This window comes from Phacochoerus africanus, chromosome 3, assembly GCF_016906955.1.
Source record: "Phacochoerus africanus isolate WHEZ1 chromosome 3, ROS_Pafr_v1, whole genome shotgun sequence".
NCBI lineage: Eukaryota > Metazoa > Chordata > Mammalia > Artiodactyla > Suidae > Phacochoerus > Phacochoerus africanus.
In genome coordinates this window covers 192,565,051-192,585,368 of record NC_062546.1, presented here as the reverse complement: position 1 = coordinate 192,585,368, position 20,318 = coordinate 192,565,051, and the positions used below count along the sequence as shown (strand labels likewise).

At 37.5% G+C, this 20,318-nt stretch overlaps 1 protein-coding gene across 1 annotated transcript in view; it reads right to left on the bottom strand.

Annotated features, from left to right (window-relative positions):
- The window catches only part of NYAP2 (neuronal tyrosine-phosphorylated phosphoinositide-3-kinase adaptor 2), a 246,569-nt gene extending 236,836 nt beyond the window's left edge, over positions 1-9,733 (bottom strand). The window contains exon 1 of the mRNA XM_047770497.1: positions 9,513-9,733. Within this exon, the coding sequence (XP_047626453.1) occupies positions 9,513-9,733 (221 nt within the window). The remainder of the gene's footprint in view (positions 1-9,512) is intronic.
- Positions 9,734-20,318: the final 10,585 nt, after the last annotated feature.

Sequence of the window (20,318 nt, the reverse complement as noted above, 5' to 3'; positions counted from 1 at the left end):
GGCCCTGGCAGGTGACAGAGTGAAAACCCCCAAATCCCCTCTATTGCAAATATAGATGTAATGTGCATTGTGATGATTGAGTGCTGAAGCTTGTATAAATCCTCTTAGGACTGTGGTGACCAGTAGGCCAGCAGGACAAGACACCATTTTGACTTGTAAAGTCAACTGGCACGACGGCCAAAGTGGACAAATGTGATGTCCTTAGGCTAAGTGGGGAAAGTTAATATTAATGAGCAAAAGTGGTGTCCTTAGATATATGCACATTAATATTAACTTTACCCACCAGCACTGAACAAAATAGAACATTTTTAATAAATCAATTCATTTCGGATCAGCCTTATAGATGTGGCTTCTGGCTCAATAAACAGCAGCGAGGGGTGGACCAGGGCAAGTCACTGAATTCTCTCTCCTAATCATATGGTCCTATGACTAAAAAATCTCCCCATGCACTTGGTATTCGAATGAAAGTATTCCAATGGCTGGATATTTTGTTTAGCTTTGAAAAAAGAAATCTGGATGCATGATTTTAACCAAAAAAAAAAGAAAAAAAAATGAAGCAAAGCAGCTTGTGGTCCTCGGCAATGATTAATAGAAAAGTGATTGGAATTAATCACAAACACAAGAGGAAGCTGAAATTAGAGAGGGTTATTAAGACACTGTCTGCTGTTTAATCTCACCCTCTTATCAACACATTAACCTTGTTTTCTCTGCCTGAGCACTGAGTCCTACAGCAAAATTAGGTCAGAAATTCACATCAGATCAGATCAGCTGATTCATTCCAGCAAGACCCTGACACGCTGCAGATTTGGGTTTCATTCTAGATTGGAGTATGGCTGAGGGCTTTTGGAGTTTGTTTCCTATGCTCAAAGCATAAGAGCTAGAGCTAGCTGTAGAGCATTTCAAAGCTAGCCGTAGAGTAGTTCTCAATAGTCTAAGGCTAGTGATAGCATATTTCTAAAAGTTGGCATGGTCATGTTTCTGAACCCTGGTTCATTGAACAGTCTTCACTTCCCCTGAGCAAAAATGGGCATCCCTTTTGATAAGCAAATAGGGCATTTCCTTTTTCTATACACCTCCAATTAAAACAAACCCAATGAGACTACCAATTAATGACAAAAACCGCTATTCACATTGCAGTGAACGGATACATCACTCACTAAAATGCACTTTAGTAAATGCTCCCTATTTCCATAAAGTGTTCTACCACAAATCATGAGTATGCGACCAGGAGCCATAAGTATCTAAAGAGGATTTATGTAACTGCTAACATGTCTCTAATAAGTGCTCTCTGTGTAATTATATCTTTGGGAAATCATTTAAAAATATTAACCAATTCTAAACTTTGGTATCATAAGTATTTGCTTTTTAGGTAGTACCGTTTTAGTAAAGGGAAAGCAAATATTTTCTTCGTTTTAATTTGTACTTATTTTTTCTCTATGGTCTAAAGGATGGATTTCAGTGGCCTTTTGTTTCTCTTTGACTAAGAGAGACCCTGAAACCTTCAAATATAAATAGCTTCCAAGTATACACCCTAATATATAATTGCATGTATTTTTTTAAAGGAGCTGTAACTAATCTAATCCCATTTCTGACTGTCACTTTTAAAGAGGAAATATAACCTCATATAGATCCCTTGAGGGCATCCACAGGGAATAGAGACATTCCTAATCAGTCTAAGTGGTCCTTTGTGTCAGAACCACTTTGCTAAAGTCGAGAGCTGTCTTCCAGACTTGCAATGTTTGGGAGGATTTCAGTAACATAGCATTTGTTTTATTAGAGAAAAAAAAAATCAACCCCTTTCTATAATGGAAAACAGAAAGATATGCACTGGGAACAAATTTTCTTATTGCTTTTAATGTAAGGGATATGTCTTATATTGTTTTCAAAATACTGTGGCTAAGAGTCAAATGAGACAGTGCAGGGACTAGTTCTAGAATCCAGATAGAAAATTTCACAGGAAGAGAAGCCTCAAACCTAAGTATGCTTTTGGGTGTACCAGATGATCTTTTTCGTGCCCATCCTGCTCAGCAAATGTCCCTACTTTATGTCCTAAGCAAGACGTTACCAGCAAAGAGTGGATCTCCAAAGCAGGCCTTATGTTCATAAATACACATAGCACTGCCTCACAGGCTGTTTGTAACCAGACAGTTCTCATTGGTCAGTTGCCTCTTTCTTAATGGCTGCTGCCTGTGTGCATCAGGGGTTCAATTCCTCTCTCATCCCTGTGTCTTAAACATCCCTTTTCAACCATACACACTACAAACAAGGACTTTGTAACCCATCTCAAGTGATCTCACTTGTTTGAAGCTGTAGGTTTTGTATGTTTGTTTTCTGATAGGCTTTTTAATAAAAAATAAATCTCATTTAACAGTGCCTGCAGAAAACCATTAGAATTTAAAATAGCAGGAATGATGGACTCCTGAAATAGTTTTTTCCTTCTCCATTAACTGTTTGTATTTGAGTGTTTCTCTCTCTCTCTTTCTCACCAAATGTCATTTGGAGCTGTTAGGAGAAGCACTAACAATATCACCTTTTTTGTTTATTTAAAAATTTTCACCCAATGAGAATTTTTAATAAAACCCAATTTGAGAAATGCAAGTGAAGGTACAAGAAAGTTAATAGTGACAATGGGCTCAAGTTAGTTTAAAAACAAGGAATTGGGCTCAGAAAGTCTAAGTAACTTAGAACACTGAGAAAGTGATGGGATATTCTTTTCTAAGAGCTCAGTGTTTTAAGCTTCCCAGCTTCAACACAAAAGGCATTTCAGCACATATGTGATCTAGAAGGTCAATCATATGAAATCCTATTTCCATTTTTTAAGCAATCCCTGGCAGTCTGCACATTTCTGAAATTGCAACTGGCATATTTCACAGAGAATTATCATCAATGTCTTTTCAAGGTCAAACATGCCCCATCTTTAGATTTTCAGCATTTATATCCTATATATTAAATCATAGCCTATATTAAACAAGGCATTCAGCAGGCATGATAAGGAATTTTAATTGATTAGACTGTGTTCATTAATGTCATGTTGAATTTTCTCTACAACTTGACATAAATTGCATGTTAAAAATATTAAAATAAGTGTGAAATTTAGATGCGTGCCTTCTGCCTCTGTCGCCATCCCTGGAACCTCAAAATGCCTGTGTGACCTCTTGCTATGGAGATTTAAAAAATCTTAAAAATCCATTTCCTAATAGAAAAGGTTGAAGTAATTCTAAAGATGTACTGTAAGGAAAGTCTATATAATACAAAAAGTAATATTTTTTTTTAATTGTCAGATCCCAGAATGCTGGTCATCATATGAGCAAAATGGAAGTGAATTTAACATTACAATGGGTCCTGAGGTGGGGTAACTGGAGATATCCACAGCCAGCTCCATCATGGAGTCTTGGAGGCCTTTAGTCTCCTCCTCCTGACCAATCATGACTTTTTTGGCTCTTTTCATGTTTCTGCAACTCCTCCCACCACAACATCCAGAGACTTCTACATCTGTCCTTGCATCATACATGAGCCCTGCTTCTGTAAAAGAAAGTCATCTGAGCAACATGGATGGACTTAGAGACTCTCACACTAAGTGAAGTCAGCCAGAGAAAGACACATACCATATGATATCGCTTAAAGGTGGAATATGAAAACAATGATACAAGGAAACTCATTTGCAAAACAGACATACACACCCAGACATAGAAAACAAACTTACAGTTACTTGAGGGGGGTGATCAATTAGGAATTTGGGATTAACAGATATACACTACTATATATAAAATAGACAAACAGGAGTTCCCACCATGGCTCAGCGATAACGACCCTGACTTGTATTCCTGAGGGCGCAGGTTTAATCCCTGGCCCCATTCAGTGGGTTAAGGATCAGGCATGGCAGTGCGCTATGGTATAGGTGGCAGACACAGCTCAGATGCTGCATTGCTGTGGCTGTGGTATAGGTCAGCAGCTACAGCTCTGATTTGACCCCTAGCCTGGGAACTTCCATATGCTGCACGTTCCGTCCTAAAAAGATTAACAAAAAAAAAAATAGATAAACAGCAAAGTCCTACTGTATAGCACGGGAAACTACAGTCACTATCTTATAATGACCTATAATGGAACCTCACCTGAAAAGTGTACATATATATATATAAAAACATATACATATCACTGAATTACTTTGCTGTACACTTTAAATATGGCAACTCAACTGTACTTCAATAAAAAAAAATGTCACCAAAGGAGCCATGTTGTGGGGGAGGGATGGTCTTGGGCTTTGGGACTGGCATATGCACGTTGAGGTGTATGGAATGATTGGCCAACATGGGGGAACTCTACCCAGCATTCTGTGAAAATCTGTGTGGGAAAGGAATCTGAAAGAGAATGGATGTGTGCACAGGTATAACTGAATCACTTTGTGGTGCAGCAGACATGACCACAACCTTGTGAATCAACTACACTCCAACAACACTTAAAAAAAAAGTCATCTGAGAATTCTCAAAATTTAGGAGATTTTACTAGAAATTCACTCCTTTCAATGATATTTGCATTTGAGATTAAGATTCTAGAAAAATATTGTGGGAGGAGTTCCCGTCATGGCTCAGTGGAAACGAATCCAACTAGAAACCATGAGGTGGCGGGTTCGATCCCCAGCCTCGCTCATTGCCATGAGCTTGTGGTGTAAGTTGCAGATGCGGCTCGGATCTGGTGTTGCTGTGGCTGTGGCATAGGCCCGCAGCTGTAGCTCCAGTTAGACTCCTAGCCTGGGAACTTCCACATGCCGCAGGTGCAGCCCTAAAAAAGACAAAAAAGGAGTTCCCTTCATGGCTCAGTGGTTTACGAACCCAACTAGCATCCATGAGGACATGGGTTCCATCCCTGGCCTTGCTCAGTGGATTAAGGATCCATTTTGCCATGAGCCATGGTGTGGTGTATGTTGCAGACTCGGCTCGGGTTGTGCATTGCTGTGGCTCTGGCAGTCTGGCAGCTGCAGCTCCGATTTGATCCCCTAGCCTGGGAACCTCCATATGCTATGGATGCATCCCTAAAGAGACAAAAAAAGAAAAAGGACAAAAAGCAAAACAAAAAAAGAAGAAAAATATTGTGGGCAAGGGTGTAAGAAAGAGTGGGTAAGAGTTACCGAATGTAAGATAGCTACTACATCTTTCGATTGCTAGCATGCATGACAGCTGTGGTACAGTAACAAAATGGTCATGAGGAGGAGGGCCTGGGGCCGATTCATGCAGGATTAGTCATCGGTTCATTCATCGTTCCGCCATCCATGCTTTGTGGCTGAACAGTCTGCACTCCTATCTAAGGTACTTCAGATCCCATCGCTTCCCACCTACTCAAGGACATAATCACAGTCATTTTTGCTTCCCTCTCCTAAGTCATTAACATTTCCTTTTCTATTGCGATCATTCATATGAGCTTGTGTTCTCTCTTCTTCAAGGAAAAAAACAGAAAAACAAACCACCATAGACCTCTCTCCCCCTTTTACCGACTCACCATATTTTTGAATTTTTTTTTAAGCTCAAAAGTCCCTAAGACCATTCTTTATTCCTTTCTTCCATGTTTCAGTTCCTGTCTTTCCATCCTTTCATGAACACGATGCCACTGGGTTTTGTTCCCAGACCACCACCAAAACTATTTCTGTCAAAAACACCAGTGGGGTAAAAGGCATTGTTCAGTTCTTGGGCTTCAATATATGTGATCTACGGGTAAAATCTGCTCTCTTCTTGAATCACTTTCGTCACATTACTACGAGGCATCATTCTTCTTGATGCTTCTTCTCTTATCTCACTAGCTGTTCTTACTAGATTCTTCTACCCTGCCCATTATGTAAGCAATTGAAGGCCACTAGGAACAGTCCTGGGGGCTTTTATCCTCTCCATCTAATTTTACCTCCTGGGGATCCTTAACTAGGCTCATGACTATAAAATCTGTGACTCTCCTATTTAAACCTCCAGCTTTGATCTCCCCATGAGGCCTCAATCCAACTGCCTATCCAGAATTCTCCCATTGGTTATTGAAAAGGACTCTCACGCTTTGGCATATGAAAGCTGAGTTCCTATTTCCCCATCATTTAACCGAAACTTATTCCTCCTCTGGTCTTTACCATTTCATTAAATGAAAACCATTCTTCTAGTTGTTTTAGGCAAAAACGAAACAGAGCATAACAACCACCACAACAACAGGTGATGAACAAGAAAACAAATTTGAGAGTACTCTTCAAGTCCTTTCTCTTATTCAACTTCTATATCGCATCAATTAGAAAATTCTAATGGTGCCCATAATTTGAGCATTTTATACCATCTTTACTGGTACCAGCCTAGTCTAAACTATCTCATCTCTCACTGGAACTACTATAAAAGCATTCTCTCTGAATTTCCTGCATCCAGCCATGCTGCATTCATCTATTCAACCCCGAGAAGCCAGGGTAATCCTTATAAAATGGTCAGTTAGGATATGTCATATATTTGCTCAAAAATCTTCAATGCATTTTTGTTTTTCCTTCAGAGTAAAACAAGAGCTTATAAGTCTCTACATTACCTGGTGGCCACTATCAGTCTGAATTTACATCTTTAGTCTTTGCTTGGTCAGTACCTGATGCCTTTCCCTCTTCTTGGAACACATCAAACTTGCTGTTCCCTCTGCGGAGAATTCTCTTCCATGGACAACCATGTGGATTCCAATGTCTTATGTCTGTGCTCAAATGTGGCTGGATATCAGAGGGCATCCCTGCACTCTATTTTTTTTTTGTCTTTTTGTCTTTTCTAGAGCCACACCTGCAGCATATGGAGGTTCCATATGCCCACATCTAGGAACACATTCTCAATGGCCTTATCATCCAAAAAACCCATCATCACTAGGTCATTCTGACATAAAGTACACACAATGTATAAATCTATAAGTAACACCATCTACTGTGGCAACAACAGCCTCACATTAGGAATAACCTGGCTTCAGGCATGCCCTTCTTAAGCCTCTGCCTTATGTTCTGCTATGGAAATGATGAAAGCGTGTAGTAACTAAATATGTAATTCCTCAAATGAAAGGTTACAGAAGACTCTTGCTTCTTCCTAACAATGGGTTCTTCAGTTTTCTTCTAATCTGATTATAGAAAGATAAACTGTGACTTTAAAACTGACAAGTACTTTTTTCTCTTTGAATCCTTACTAATTTGATACAAGAAAGAACCCTCATCCTCAGAAGAACAGTTTCAAAGAAACCGTGGATGCATACACACACACACACACACACACACACACACACACACACACACACACACACACAGTGATTTCTCCTGCCTTTGCTCTGTTATTAAACAAGGATAGGAAACAGTTTTATTTTGTGTTGATGTGATGATGTGGAAGCAAATGTCTCCAGATCATTTGGGATTTTTTTCAGTTCAGTGTGTGGTTTGGACTATATTTTTAGGCCTTGCAACATAATTTCAGAAAATATTGCTTTATAAATCTAGCAGAAACTAATTCAAAGTCTACTCAACTGAATTTCCTGGATGTTATTTTCTATGTAATGACAGAGTTTTGCTGTTCTCCCCTTACCTAAATTCCTGCTCCTGTCCCTTGGACTGCAGATATCTTAGAATTGTTGGTTATGGTCCCTTGAACACTTGACCACTGAAAAATGAGTCATTTTGCTGTCTTAATATTTATGGATCTTTAGATAGAAACCTTCCAAAGGCTGCTGAAACACAGAAGCTAATAGTATAGTGATAGCACACTGAGGGTGCTCTATGCAACCTAATAGATCTATCCAGCAAATAATTCTCCCTTTATCCTTATAGAAAATAATGCATTGTTGAGTTTGATGGCAAGATTGGGAAACCTGAGATTATAAAGATGAAGTTATTTTAGAGTCAGGTGGGATATCCTTTTTTTGTTCTGAGTTTGAAAAAACCTAGACTCACAAAAGTAAACTAAAATGTTCACATACACACAGTTCAGAAGTACTTCATAGAAAGAAAAATTGTTCTAAAAAAAGACCATTTAGTACATCTTAGAAAGGAACCTGTGATACCAACTAAAATTTGGCAGAAATCAAAAAATAGCATGTCTTAAACATATGCGATCATGAACATGTTTTTGAAGCATGCAATTTTACAAGTATTTGTATACCTGGTAATAGAATAGATTTTCATTTTTTTTTTGTCTTTTTTTTTTGCTATTTCTTGGGCCGCTCCCGCGGCATATGGAGGTTCCCAGGCTAGGGGTCGAATCGGAGCTGCAGCCACCATCCTACGCCAGAGCCACAGCAATGCGGGATCCGAGCCGCGTCTGCACTTACACCACAGCTCATGGCAACACCGGATCATTAACCAACTGAGCAAGGGCAGGGACCGAACCCGCAACCTCATGGTTCCTAGTCGATTCGTTAACCACTGCGCCATGACGGGAACTCCAGATTTTCATTTTAATAAAAGATTATACTCCTTCAGAATAATCCTCTACAAAACGCATTTCTATGTTTTTGTTTCCAAATCCCTCTCCCTCTTTCTCCCCACGCTTTCATTAAAAAATTGTTTGCCATTAAATGATTAGAGTAGTGCATTGTTACCTAGCTTCTTTATAAGAATGAACAGTTCATCTTAAAAGAACATTTCATTTTCCTTCATATCAGTAAGTAAAAAGATTAACACCAGATTAGATGAAAAATCCACCAACTATCAAAATAGCTTAACTATTACCATTCGGTTATCCAGGCGATTGATGTGGATTAATTTTCTAAACTCTGCTCCTTTGCGTTTAGTCAACAGAGTCCATTGAAGAACTAGGACTCCATCGAACACATTTCTACCTGTGCTCCTCCCTCCACAACACAAACACTCAGGAAACACATTAAAAAAAAAATCAAAAGATGTATATCCTTCTTTTGGTCTCACTACCTTAGGAAACACACACAATTTGGAAGCTGCAAACCAGGGCTCATTTGCTCTTAGCAGGTAGGTTTTACAGCATAGAAGTTGTTTCTTTTGTACAAACCTAGAACACTCCGTACCAGGAAAGAGCTCTAATAATCACAAAATTCTGCACAGAGAGCACACACTGAGATTCCACTTCAGAAGCTCACATAACTCTAATTATAGGCAAGTCTTTCCATACTCTAGGAAGAAGACCTCTATTACAAGGCAAGGATGATAAACAATGACCGTGAAAGGTGGGGATTTTCATGGAATATTGGCCGTTTAAATGTTCATGTGTTCTCTTAAGTTTCTACCAAGAGATGGTTCCATATGAACTTTCATTTAGAGAAAACTGAATTCTTTATCCATCCTGAGCCTCTACTCTCCCAACGTACAAGGAAACAACTTTCGTTAACCAATGCCAGGTTCCTGTTACTAGGATGGATTGTGTTTTTGGTTTAGCCGAGGAGACATTTTCACTTTGTCTCCTTGAGTTCTAGCCTGGACAAACCCCTTCTTGACCAGTGGACATCACAGCCTTTGCGGAACTCACAGACTCCCTGGGGTGCTCACCACCCTGAAGGCTTTCCTTCATACTTACCGTGTTATTGCTTCCTCCTGTCTTCGGCGTTTTTCGTTCTTCTCCTTCAGGTAGGCCAGGTTTGTTTCATTTCTCAAGCGATCATTCTCTCGAGCAATGTCCGATGCATTCTGAATAACCAAGCCATCATAGGCCTTCATCCCCATATCCTCAATATACTGGAGAAAGGTGTCCAAAGGGCTTTCCTCAGGATTAGAACTCATCATCTTGGAGGCTTTCATGTGAGAAGGAACACTTCCTGTGGGACGAAGACACATTTTTGCCTTTACTAAAGCTGGGAATTAAAACAAGGAGGTGCTGCTCATTCTTCCTAACATCTTGTCAGCCCCAAACGCCAGTGATTATGGTGGAATCCACTTGGAGAAAAGGTCTCATTAGAAATCACAGGGTAGGAGTTCCACTCGTGGCTCAGCAGTTAGCGAATCAGACTAGCATTCAAGAGGACGCAGGTTTGATCCCTGGCCTTGCTCAGTGGGTTAAGGATCCGGTGTTGCCCTGAGCTGTGGTGTAGGTCGCAGATGAGGCTTGGATTCAGCATTGCTTAGCTGTGGTATTGGTCAGCAGCTACAGCTCCGATTCAACTCCTAGCCTGGGAACCTCCATATGCCACAGTTGTGGTCCTAAAAAGCAAAAAAAAAAAAAAAAAAAGGAAGAAAGAAAGAAATCACAGAGTAGAAAAAAAATGTGTATATGTGTGTGCAACTGAGTCATCTTGCTGTACAGTAGAAAATTGACAGAACACTGTAAACCAGCTATAATAAAAAAATAAAAATCATTATTTATAAAAAAGAATGAAATAACACCATTTGGAGTAACATAAAAAAAAAAAGAAATCACAGAGTATTTGCAATAAATATTCAATGAGCAGTGCCTGAGTAGCAAACGCTTCCTCAAAGCAGAAAAATTAGCGAATCAAAGGCCAAAGCTCTTGCCCTGAAAGGAGATGTGAGGGTGCAAATATTTGGGGGGGAAGATAAATATAAGTGTATGTAAATAGAGTCATAATATTATTTCTCAAGATGTGTTCATATAATAAGATCTATTACAGCCAAGCTTCATTTTAAATTTTTCTGTTGGTTTTTATAGTTGATGTACAATATTATATGTTACAAGTGCTCAATAGAGTGATTCACAATTTTCCAAGTTTATAGTTCCTTTATAGTTATTATAAAGTATTGGTTATATTCCCTCTTTTATTCCATATATCCTTGGAGCTTATTTTATACCTATTAGATTGTACCCTTTAATCCCTGTCACTCCCTCTCCTCCTGGTAACCACTAGTTTGTTTTCTGTATCTGTAAGTCTGCTTCTTTTTTGTTGTAATCACTAGTCACCATAAACATTTTTTCTGTTCAATTTAAAATAAAATGATGTAATTATTTGGAATGAACTTTATTCTTGTGTGTTTTCCTTGCGATTTGAAATAAAGATTTATGAATCCGAACAACTCATGCAGAATATAGCAGCAATCAAGGAAACACACATTTCTCATGTAATTTGTCTTAGAAATTATCTCTTTGACCCTTCATTCTTTTCCAAAAGAGTGCTCCATAATGGATTCATATTATAACTCAAATATCATAAATCATGAGAACGACTTTAATCTTTACCAGACTGTTAATCCAAGTAGAGACAATTGTGATTATCATTGCTACATGAAGGTTTAAAAAGCTGAGTCATGGAAAGGAATAGTGAAACCCAAAATCAAATCAAAACAACAACAAAAGCATAAGACTTTCAAAGTGCACCTACAAAATGATGGAAATGATAGTGCCTTTCTCCTGCTGATGTGAACATTATGAGAGATGATGACTATAGAAAATTTTAACAGTACTAAGCATACATACAATAAATTAGCTAATATTATTGGCAAGCATGATAATGTAAAATGTGTATATGCATATAAATGGATGGGTGGATGGATAACCAGCAGGCTATAAAAATCAGCATGCTTCAAGTAGAGTTTTCCAAAGAATAGTAGAAACAAAATGAAGCCAGGGGATAGAGAAATTGTGTTTTAATCAATCAAAAATAGGACTGAAGTTCAATTAATTACATACAAGATAAATATTCTACCCTTCTAGTTTAATACCGCTTATTGTCCCCAATTACGTATTAACCATGATAAAACAAAATCAGTTAATGAGGGGAAAACACTGGCCATTTAAAAATTATAAATTACCTTAACATCTTTTACTTCTTCAAAAGGCTCAGAAAGATATATTTTAAATATCAGCCCAACTTTCTAATGTAGAAGTCCTAGACCTTTGTTTTTGCCATTACAAATCATTTTCATTCTGATTTCTTTACAAGAATAATCATGTTCCATATTCTGGATCGTAACTATGGAAATTTCACTTCTTATCAGAGGTTATTAGCATTCCAGCTGCCAGTCAATCCATACGCTACTTGAAGACCACTCAGAATTTAAAGATTTATTCCCCAATCTGTAAGAAATTGTTGAAACTAGAGGATAGACGAGTTGTTTGTTGACTCATGATTTTCTGTTAAAGTTGCTTATGTGTGGTTTGGTTTTAAGCCATGGGATTGGCAAATTAAATGATCTTTTAATTCCAACTATCTAATGTAATAAATTGCGTTTTACTATCTGCCCACCATATTAGATACGGAAGTGGTGAACATACATAGGAATAAAAAATTGCTGCTATGCATGATAATTTGAGGGGGAAAATGCAACATCATTCTCAGAGAGCTGAAGAATTAGTATTATTGAGAATTTGCTTCTACCAAGGGCTGCAGCACTAGGTATGCTTGGATAAAAAAAGACCAGCATAACTTTATGGCAATTAATTCTACCATAGTTAAGCAAGTCAAGACAGTATTACAAGGATTCTAGAGAGAATGCCTTAGGGTGGAAGATGATCACTCCCACTCTGCCCTGGAGCAAAACTGTCTATTTCCCATTGTGGAAGGCATTATCCAAAGATTTTTATTTCTTCCAGATGACATCAGAGATTCTTCATACAGTTTATGTATTCCAAACATTAACAGAGTTAATTGTGTACCTCTGAAAATTAATTACCTTCCTAAGTGGTCTTTCAAATTGGCTGGGAGTTTAAATTACATGTATTCTGAAAAAATTAAATTAAATAGTCATAAAATATTTATACTGTGAGAGTTATAATTTTTTTAAAAAAAGTTGAGTAAGAAATTTGGGGGATAGCAATCAACTATAACATTTAGGAAAACTTCAGAGCAATAAAATTGAATGTTTGTGAACATGCTGGTGTCATCCAGTTCTAGAGGATATTTGTTTCTATAACCATTCATTTATTCAAGTATTTCTTGAGCACGTATTATGAACTAGGGATGATAAAGACAGAATTGTGTGCCTCTGGATATTCACGCTGCAGTGAAAGAACACAATAGATAAATAATTTCAATACAGTGTGACAAAGGTATAGAATCAGCTGGTAATATTGGCATTAACTAGTCTGTCATGATTTATGGTAACCATTTTTGAGAATGAACAAAAATACTTTTCAACAATTATACCCAGTCTTCAAAAATAAAAAAATGAAAAATGGACCTGGTCCCTACCAACGTTTAAGCATCACACTTTTTTGCTTCCTGGTCCACATGTGGAAACCAGTTTGTAATGCAGGGAGAAAGTGAAGCAGTCTTGAAGGGCACATAGCTGGGAAATTACCAGAATGTCCTAAAATTCCTAAGCGAAAGCACCCCTAGATCTATGACTTTGTTAATGTCTTCAAGCTTCAATATCCACATGTTAAAAATCTATTATAGATAATGAATCAGTTACCTCCTTACACTGTTTGAGGATTCAGTTAGAAAATGCATGTAAGTGTTCAACAAATGTGACCATAATTATTAGTTACTAACATTACTTTCAGATGATTTGAACAGTTCTTCACTGTGGCAAAGACTGCTGTTTTCTAGTAACTCCTAGATAAACATAGTTTTACTTTGCAACAAAATTGAGTAGAACGTTTAGGGTTCAACTTCCTTAATCACAGGCATGAAAATGGAAGCCATGAAAGGGGTTAACAGATTTGCTCACTCACTAAATGGATGTAGACACACCACTTATTCATTCTGCCCCATGTTTTTTCACATCCAGAAAATAAGGGCTTTGGGCTTATTCCATCTCTCAAACACTTGGACTCCACCCTTCCCAGCCCAAGGGTGTTTCTAAGGCAACTGAATGAACAGATTCATGGCCTCACTAAAGAAAAGTGCATCTTCTCTTAAGTGCCTGCCTCATTACAACTGCTACCATTCCTATGAAGTGAGAACCCACAGACAGGTATGCTCTTAAATCTGCTTTTCAGAAATTTCTATTTATGGCTATTATAGATAATGAATCAGTTATATTTGTTCCCACTAAAAAAATGTGGCTGCATTCTGATTGTTGGATATTAAAGCAAGTTCATTTTTGGCCCTTGAATGACAATTCTATATGCAATATTTTATAAAGTCTTCCTTTGAGCACCTAATTCCTAAAGTTGGCATCACAGAACATAGCTAAGAAGCAAATGGGCACCTTCCTTCAGGTTGCATCCTTAGATACACTGCAGTTAATTAATGAAATAATGAGTCTACCTTAGTAGATCACAAATTATTGCATAGGACATTTGTAACAGAGTGTATGAGATTGAAGGGAACTTTTTCATTTCTCTAGGCATCCCTTTTATTTGAACCATGGATCTGCAGCCATTTTTGCTCAGAACAAATTAGACATTTTAGCCCCCTCTAGAGCATTGGTTGAAATCCGGCGTCCATGGTCTTCACCCACAAAGCAAATATGTTTTCTTTGGAATGCAGGGCATTGATTCAAATATCACAAGATTTTTGTGTGTATTCTTTTTCTTAAAGTCATGGTCAATATTTAAAACCTATGACAGAGAGTCTCCCAGGAAGGCACCTAAAATAATTGAGATCAGAATTCCCATAAAAATCACAGATAACTTCAAGACTTCACTTTACGCCTTTCTTGTATTCTGCACTTATAAGAGACTCCTTTTGCTTAATTTTTGGATTACTGTATTTAGAATCATTCCATTCTAATAAAAGCTACAGATGTTGTTTTAAATACAACTGGATGGCTAATTGCCCAGCTTTATTTTATTCTTTCACTTTTTAATTTATTTTCTATTGACCACACCCTTTACAAAGATTACTTTCTATAATCATTATGATACTTCCCAAAATTTGAATTTTCACTCTACTCAGCTAAGATACACCAATTTAAACCAGTGGGACTCAAATAATATTTAAGACATTAAACATTTTATCTTTTACTTGAGTTAATCATTTCTTTTTTGTCTTTGGTGTAAAATCACTCTGTTACCCATGCTGAGCCTAGAACTGGAAGTAACATTGCATTTCTTTACAATTATTTTCACTGAAATAAAACCATCAATTACACATACATGCAGAATAGAAAAATATCCATAAAGCTATCCAATGGAATCCATAGAAACATTAAAAATGACCTTTTTTTTTTTCTCTGTGGAGCCACTGCTTGCATTCAAGTAACTCAAGACGCTGAAAAACTACATGACTTTAAAGTCACATTTTTGAGAAATAAGTGTATGTAAAAACTTTATCACCAATATCATACATCCACATGGGTTTTCCCCTTTCTAAATTAGTAAATTTTACATGGCCTCAATTTACCAGAGGATATTTAATTTGGCTCTAGCTGATGTCAAGATTTATTTCCCCATAGCCTAGATGGCTTTTGACTAGTTATAGGCTATTTTGCAAATAATGTAAAAAAGAGTCAGCTAAATATTAGGCATGCTGTCTTCTCATACATGTAGAAGTATTTTTCTTTTCTTAAAATTCAGAACAAATTCCTCCTTTAGTGTAATTTCACTGCATTGTGACATCAACCACTCTGGCTCCAGAAGGAATGGCTCAGGTGGATGTGTACACTGACTTCTCAGGCAGAACCTTCCTATGGGCCATTTATCACCGTTTACCCTAAGCCAAGTCCTAGTATATCAGCATTATCTGAGTGAATTAGTCCTCTGGCCTTGATGAGTGTTGGTTCTCTTTCCTCCTCTTAAAGTGTTTATTCAGAATTTCTGAAATGGAACTGTTCTCCATGTAAAACTTTGGTTTTCCAAAATATAAATTAGGGAGAACTCCACTAATCCAGACATTTTCCACATATGCTAAGGAGTAGAGGAAGAAAAAGCATGTGTTTGAGAGAGAATGGCTCCTCAATTCTCAAAGTTACTAAGAAGCTTCTTAAATTGTAGGTCACAGTTAACCCCACACAATAATGTTATAGCTAGAATAAGGTAGAGTTTATTTGTGCTATATTATAATGCTATTTCTGTTAACCGGGAAAAACAGAATACAGACAAGGGAATAAATTTCCTGGTGGAAAGCCAAGACATTTTGCCATCACTTCATATTTCAGTTTTCCAGTTTATCTGCCAATGGGAAAGTTTTCTAGTCCCCACCCCTTATTTGTTTCTTAGGTCTTCCAACACGCCTGTCTCAACACTGTGAGGAAGTTATTCAAATTTGAGTTATTAAAATTCGATTTTACTTCCCATTCCAATCATTGCATCTTCTCTTAGATAGCGCATCCTATTTTTCCCAGTAGTATCTATATCCATACAAAAGTTTCCCAAGGCAATTTTGACTATATTTTATCGTTCTGCAAAAGAAAAAGATCTTTTACATTTTTTTTGCATATACTCAAGTCAATTTGAAAACACATTGTGAAAATATAAGTATTTAAATAATCAGGCTTCATATACATATGTAAAATCTGTATGCAAATTAATATCAAAAATGTGCTGACTTCACAGGGGACCAAATCAACAGACTAGATTGCCTGGTTTCGCTCTATAACCCATGCAAACCATGTCAAAATTGTTTTTCTGATCAAATCTTATAATGTGTCAAAAATAAGTCCTATAATTTCACTTTGATTATGCTTGCAACCCTATCCTCAACCTCACAAATGGTCACGCTTATTTTTTCATTCCACTGTCATCAAAATGCAGCTGTTCTGCCCAAAATGGGAAATGTTAGAGTTAAAACAAACAGAGCTTGTTGAAGTGACTACAAAGACACTGATTGCTTTCTTTCTCAGAAAGCAGATTACTTTGTAGTGAGTTGTTCTCCACTATCTCCCTTCTCAAAATGGTTAAAATGGGCATAGATCATATTAATATAGAAATACCATAAATCACATATTTTCTCCCAACTTCCAGTCTGTCATGGTGCTTTTGCCCATGTTCTAAAGAGACTACACATTTTGCTAATATCAGAGACACACAAAATGTCAATGGCTGAGGTACTTTTTTGAAGCTTTGGCCAAATGTTTCCAGATGCTTACAAGGCAATATTTGCAAAATAGTTACAGTCAGTATAATAAATTGCTGACTGGCACTACAATGGAAACCTTCTAATTGAATTGGGAGCCTATGACTTATTTTTTTTTTTAAGCAGTAGCCAATCTTCTGTCTCTAGGATTTTTATACTTCTTCCTCTAAACTTTACAGTTGCCCCAAGTCCTTGGGCTTCTCCATAGTTCCATGTGAAGTTATAGCATTTTTTTCTTAAGGTCTGTTTTCACTGATTTTCTAAACTGTCAATATTCTTCACAGAGTCCCCTCTTTTGCTGAGTAGGCAAATATATGTTGCACTTTCCTCAGAAAAATAAAGTAATTCTGGCCTTTGAGGCTCATATTTCCTCATATTAATTTGTTTAGCATTTGACTACATAGAAAATAAGTTGGAGCATTGCCTAAAATTTGAAGTATTAGGAGAGAAATTAATTTCCACTTATGTTCCTACAGTTATTACTTCATACTACTTGGTTATAAATTCCATTATGTTAAAATGACCAAAACTACATCTCATAAACTCTTCACTTGGATTCCCTTAGTTTTGGACTATATTTAGAAAAACATTCCCGTTCTATGGCACTCAAACAACTTTAAGATTTCCTGATGATAATGAACAATATTATTTCATATAATAGTTCTCCCATATGGGGAATATCTACATTTCTTGTATTTAAAAAATTGTCAATAGTTGGAAAAATTAGAGTGGAGACACCCCCAACAAAATAAGTATATGTCCCAAGTAAAACAAGTCCACCTAAAGTTCTGTAGAAAATATTTATTGTGATGAGGATAATGAAATCTTTCTGATATTGAGTGGTATTAAAATACGTATTTCTCAAAGAGGTTTATATCTACTCAATTAGGAAGAAGCAGCTTCAGCTTTGGCATATGTCTGATAGTTAGGATTTTCATTTTTATTTTTTGTATTATGCCTTTTCTTTTCTTTTTTTTTTTGAGAAAACAAAACTGGGCTCACACAAATGTGCCAAGAGACTGTTGTAAAATATTTATGGTATGGAATAGCAGATAAATAGCTAGCATGCACCACGTGAATGCCAATTAATACCCTGGAAAATATTTTCAATGCTTTTAATAATTCAACATGGCTTATTTTACCAATGAAAATCTAGTTTAACCATTTCCGTGGTAATGTAACTAAGTGGGTAAGCGGATACAAAATAGCCTGAGGCTCATTAAAGCCCTGGATGCCTTTGCTGTGGCTTTATTTCTGTTTCACCTAATAAGACATGCAAACTTTAGCATTAAGTATCCCCAGCTAAAATCCATTCCATTTCATAACCAGATTGTTTGATCTATTTAGTGCTGGATTCAATTAGCATGCTTAGAGAATCTGAAAAATGAGATACATACCAAAATTTAAATCCCCAGGGACAGCTAAGTGCAATATTCAGAAGGTGACTTGGGTCTGCCAGAGCCCTCTCTTGCGGCTGATCTCAGGGCAATTCTGTAGGAGTAATCCAGCACCATAAGAAATAGACTTGTAGTTCAGCTCAGTGTTTCTTCAATTAAAGTGCATTGTATCTGGATGGGAAAAGTGTCCACTCCCAGATTCTTCATCACTAGAGATCAGAGCATTCTTGATGGTCTTCCTATCAGATAAAATGGCCTTTAAAGTTTGCTAGGAAGATGCGGTGGCAGAAGACAGGTGCTTGCTTCCTTAAATCGACATTCAGAGAAAAGAGGGCATAGCTAATGGGTGGGGATGAACACACAGCCCCTCTCCTTCCAGGTCCAGCCGGGAAGAAATTGAATAATTTTACCCACTTTGCTACACAGATGATTACAAGACTCGAAGCAATCACCCAGGCTGGCTAAGGTGCCTCATTTGATTATATTCTGTGAAGACAAAAATAAATGAAAACAAAAAATCAGAAGCATCCTTTCTACATGCCTCCTTTCAGCCAAAAAGATGCTCTTTCTCATTGCCACTCACATACAGAAGGTTTGGAGCAGCCTAGCTTGTGGCATCGTCCCTCCCCCGTGACAACCAGCTCTCTCTCTCTCATTCTCTCTCCCCTCCCTCCCTGCCCCTGACTCCCTCCCTTCCTGCTTCTCTCTCTCCTCTCCAGCTGCCTTAGTCTGTTGATGCTGCTGCTGATTAATCAGGGATTCTGAAACAAAGAACCTACCTTCTGAAATAAGCAGTAATCTTTCTTCTCTGTGTCTGCAATCCGTCTGCATTGAACGGCAAAGCTGCCAGCGTTCTAGCACCTTGGATAGTTCCTGCTCACTAGGCCCATTGGAAAAGGGAGGAGAAGCCACTGAAGAAATGGCAAGAAACCCGAAAGCAGCATCATTCTACTTTGGATTTCGGCTCCCTGGGGCCTCCCATCCTCATTAAAGGCCTTACATCTAGGCAACAGAGCCTCTCTCTTTTATCTCTCTGAGCTGAAGTCTGATTAGTAAATAATAAAATGAAAAGAGGATAAAAAAACCCTTCATTTATAACCACCACAGCACTGATTCAGTTCTTTATGGAGAAGAAAAACATAAATCCATCAAAAATAAATGTTCCTATTACAGAGGATGTTTAAGTCATAAGCTTTTCACCGCTGGCACGGCTAATGAAAATGAGCAACAACTTAAACGGAACATTCAGATCTCAGTTTGATACCCTTATTTGATATCAATGTTGCCTCCACCCTCCCTGCACAGCCGAGCCAGGCACACAATTACTGCTGACGTTCTTCAGGCTGCTGCTTGGGGAAAGGGGGGAGGAGCCTTTTAACCTCATCAAAACAGCTTCATGCCACCTGCTCCCATGGCATGAGAAAAAAATAACTAGCCCACTTAGAAAGAACATGCACAACACACGCCTATGTGAAATAAAGGTCTCACTTGGAATGCACAGTATTTTCTTTCCACAAAAATAAGCTGTGAATTAACCACAGCATGATTGTCACTAACTCCTATAGAATCTCTGTTGAAATTATTTAAAGTCATCCTGTTTCCTACAGATACCGAGCACTCGCCTCACACGTCTCAATATCCTACAAATATATACATATTTATCGTCATATAGCACAACCTATATATATGTGTGTGTACATATAATATGTGTATATGCAGACACACACACATATATCATCCTAAGTTTTTGTCTCACCTGCTTTTCCTCAGAGTAAAAACTGTAACAAGTATAATGCAGACATTTTACTGTGTAAGTTGGTACTATCATAAAAGTAACAATAAGCAAATTTCTGCTTAATTGGGGCTAAAATATCAATTTTGAGAGGCGAAATGAACTTCTTATTCAACAGTGACCTGTTTTTTTCTCTATCACCTTCTTTCCCAGTAATTGTAAATTCCTTCACTCAAAATCAGATTTTCCCAAGGGTTATGCAAAACATCTAAATGCATAACTAATTTCTTAGAAATATGTGTTCTGATATAAAGTAATTTTTCAGGCATTAAGAAACCATGAAA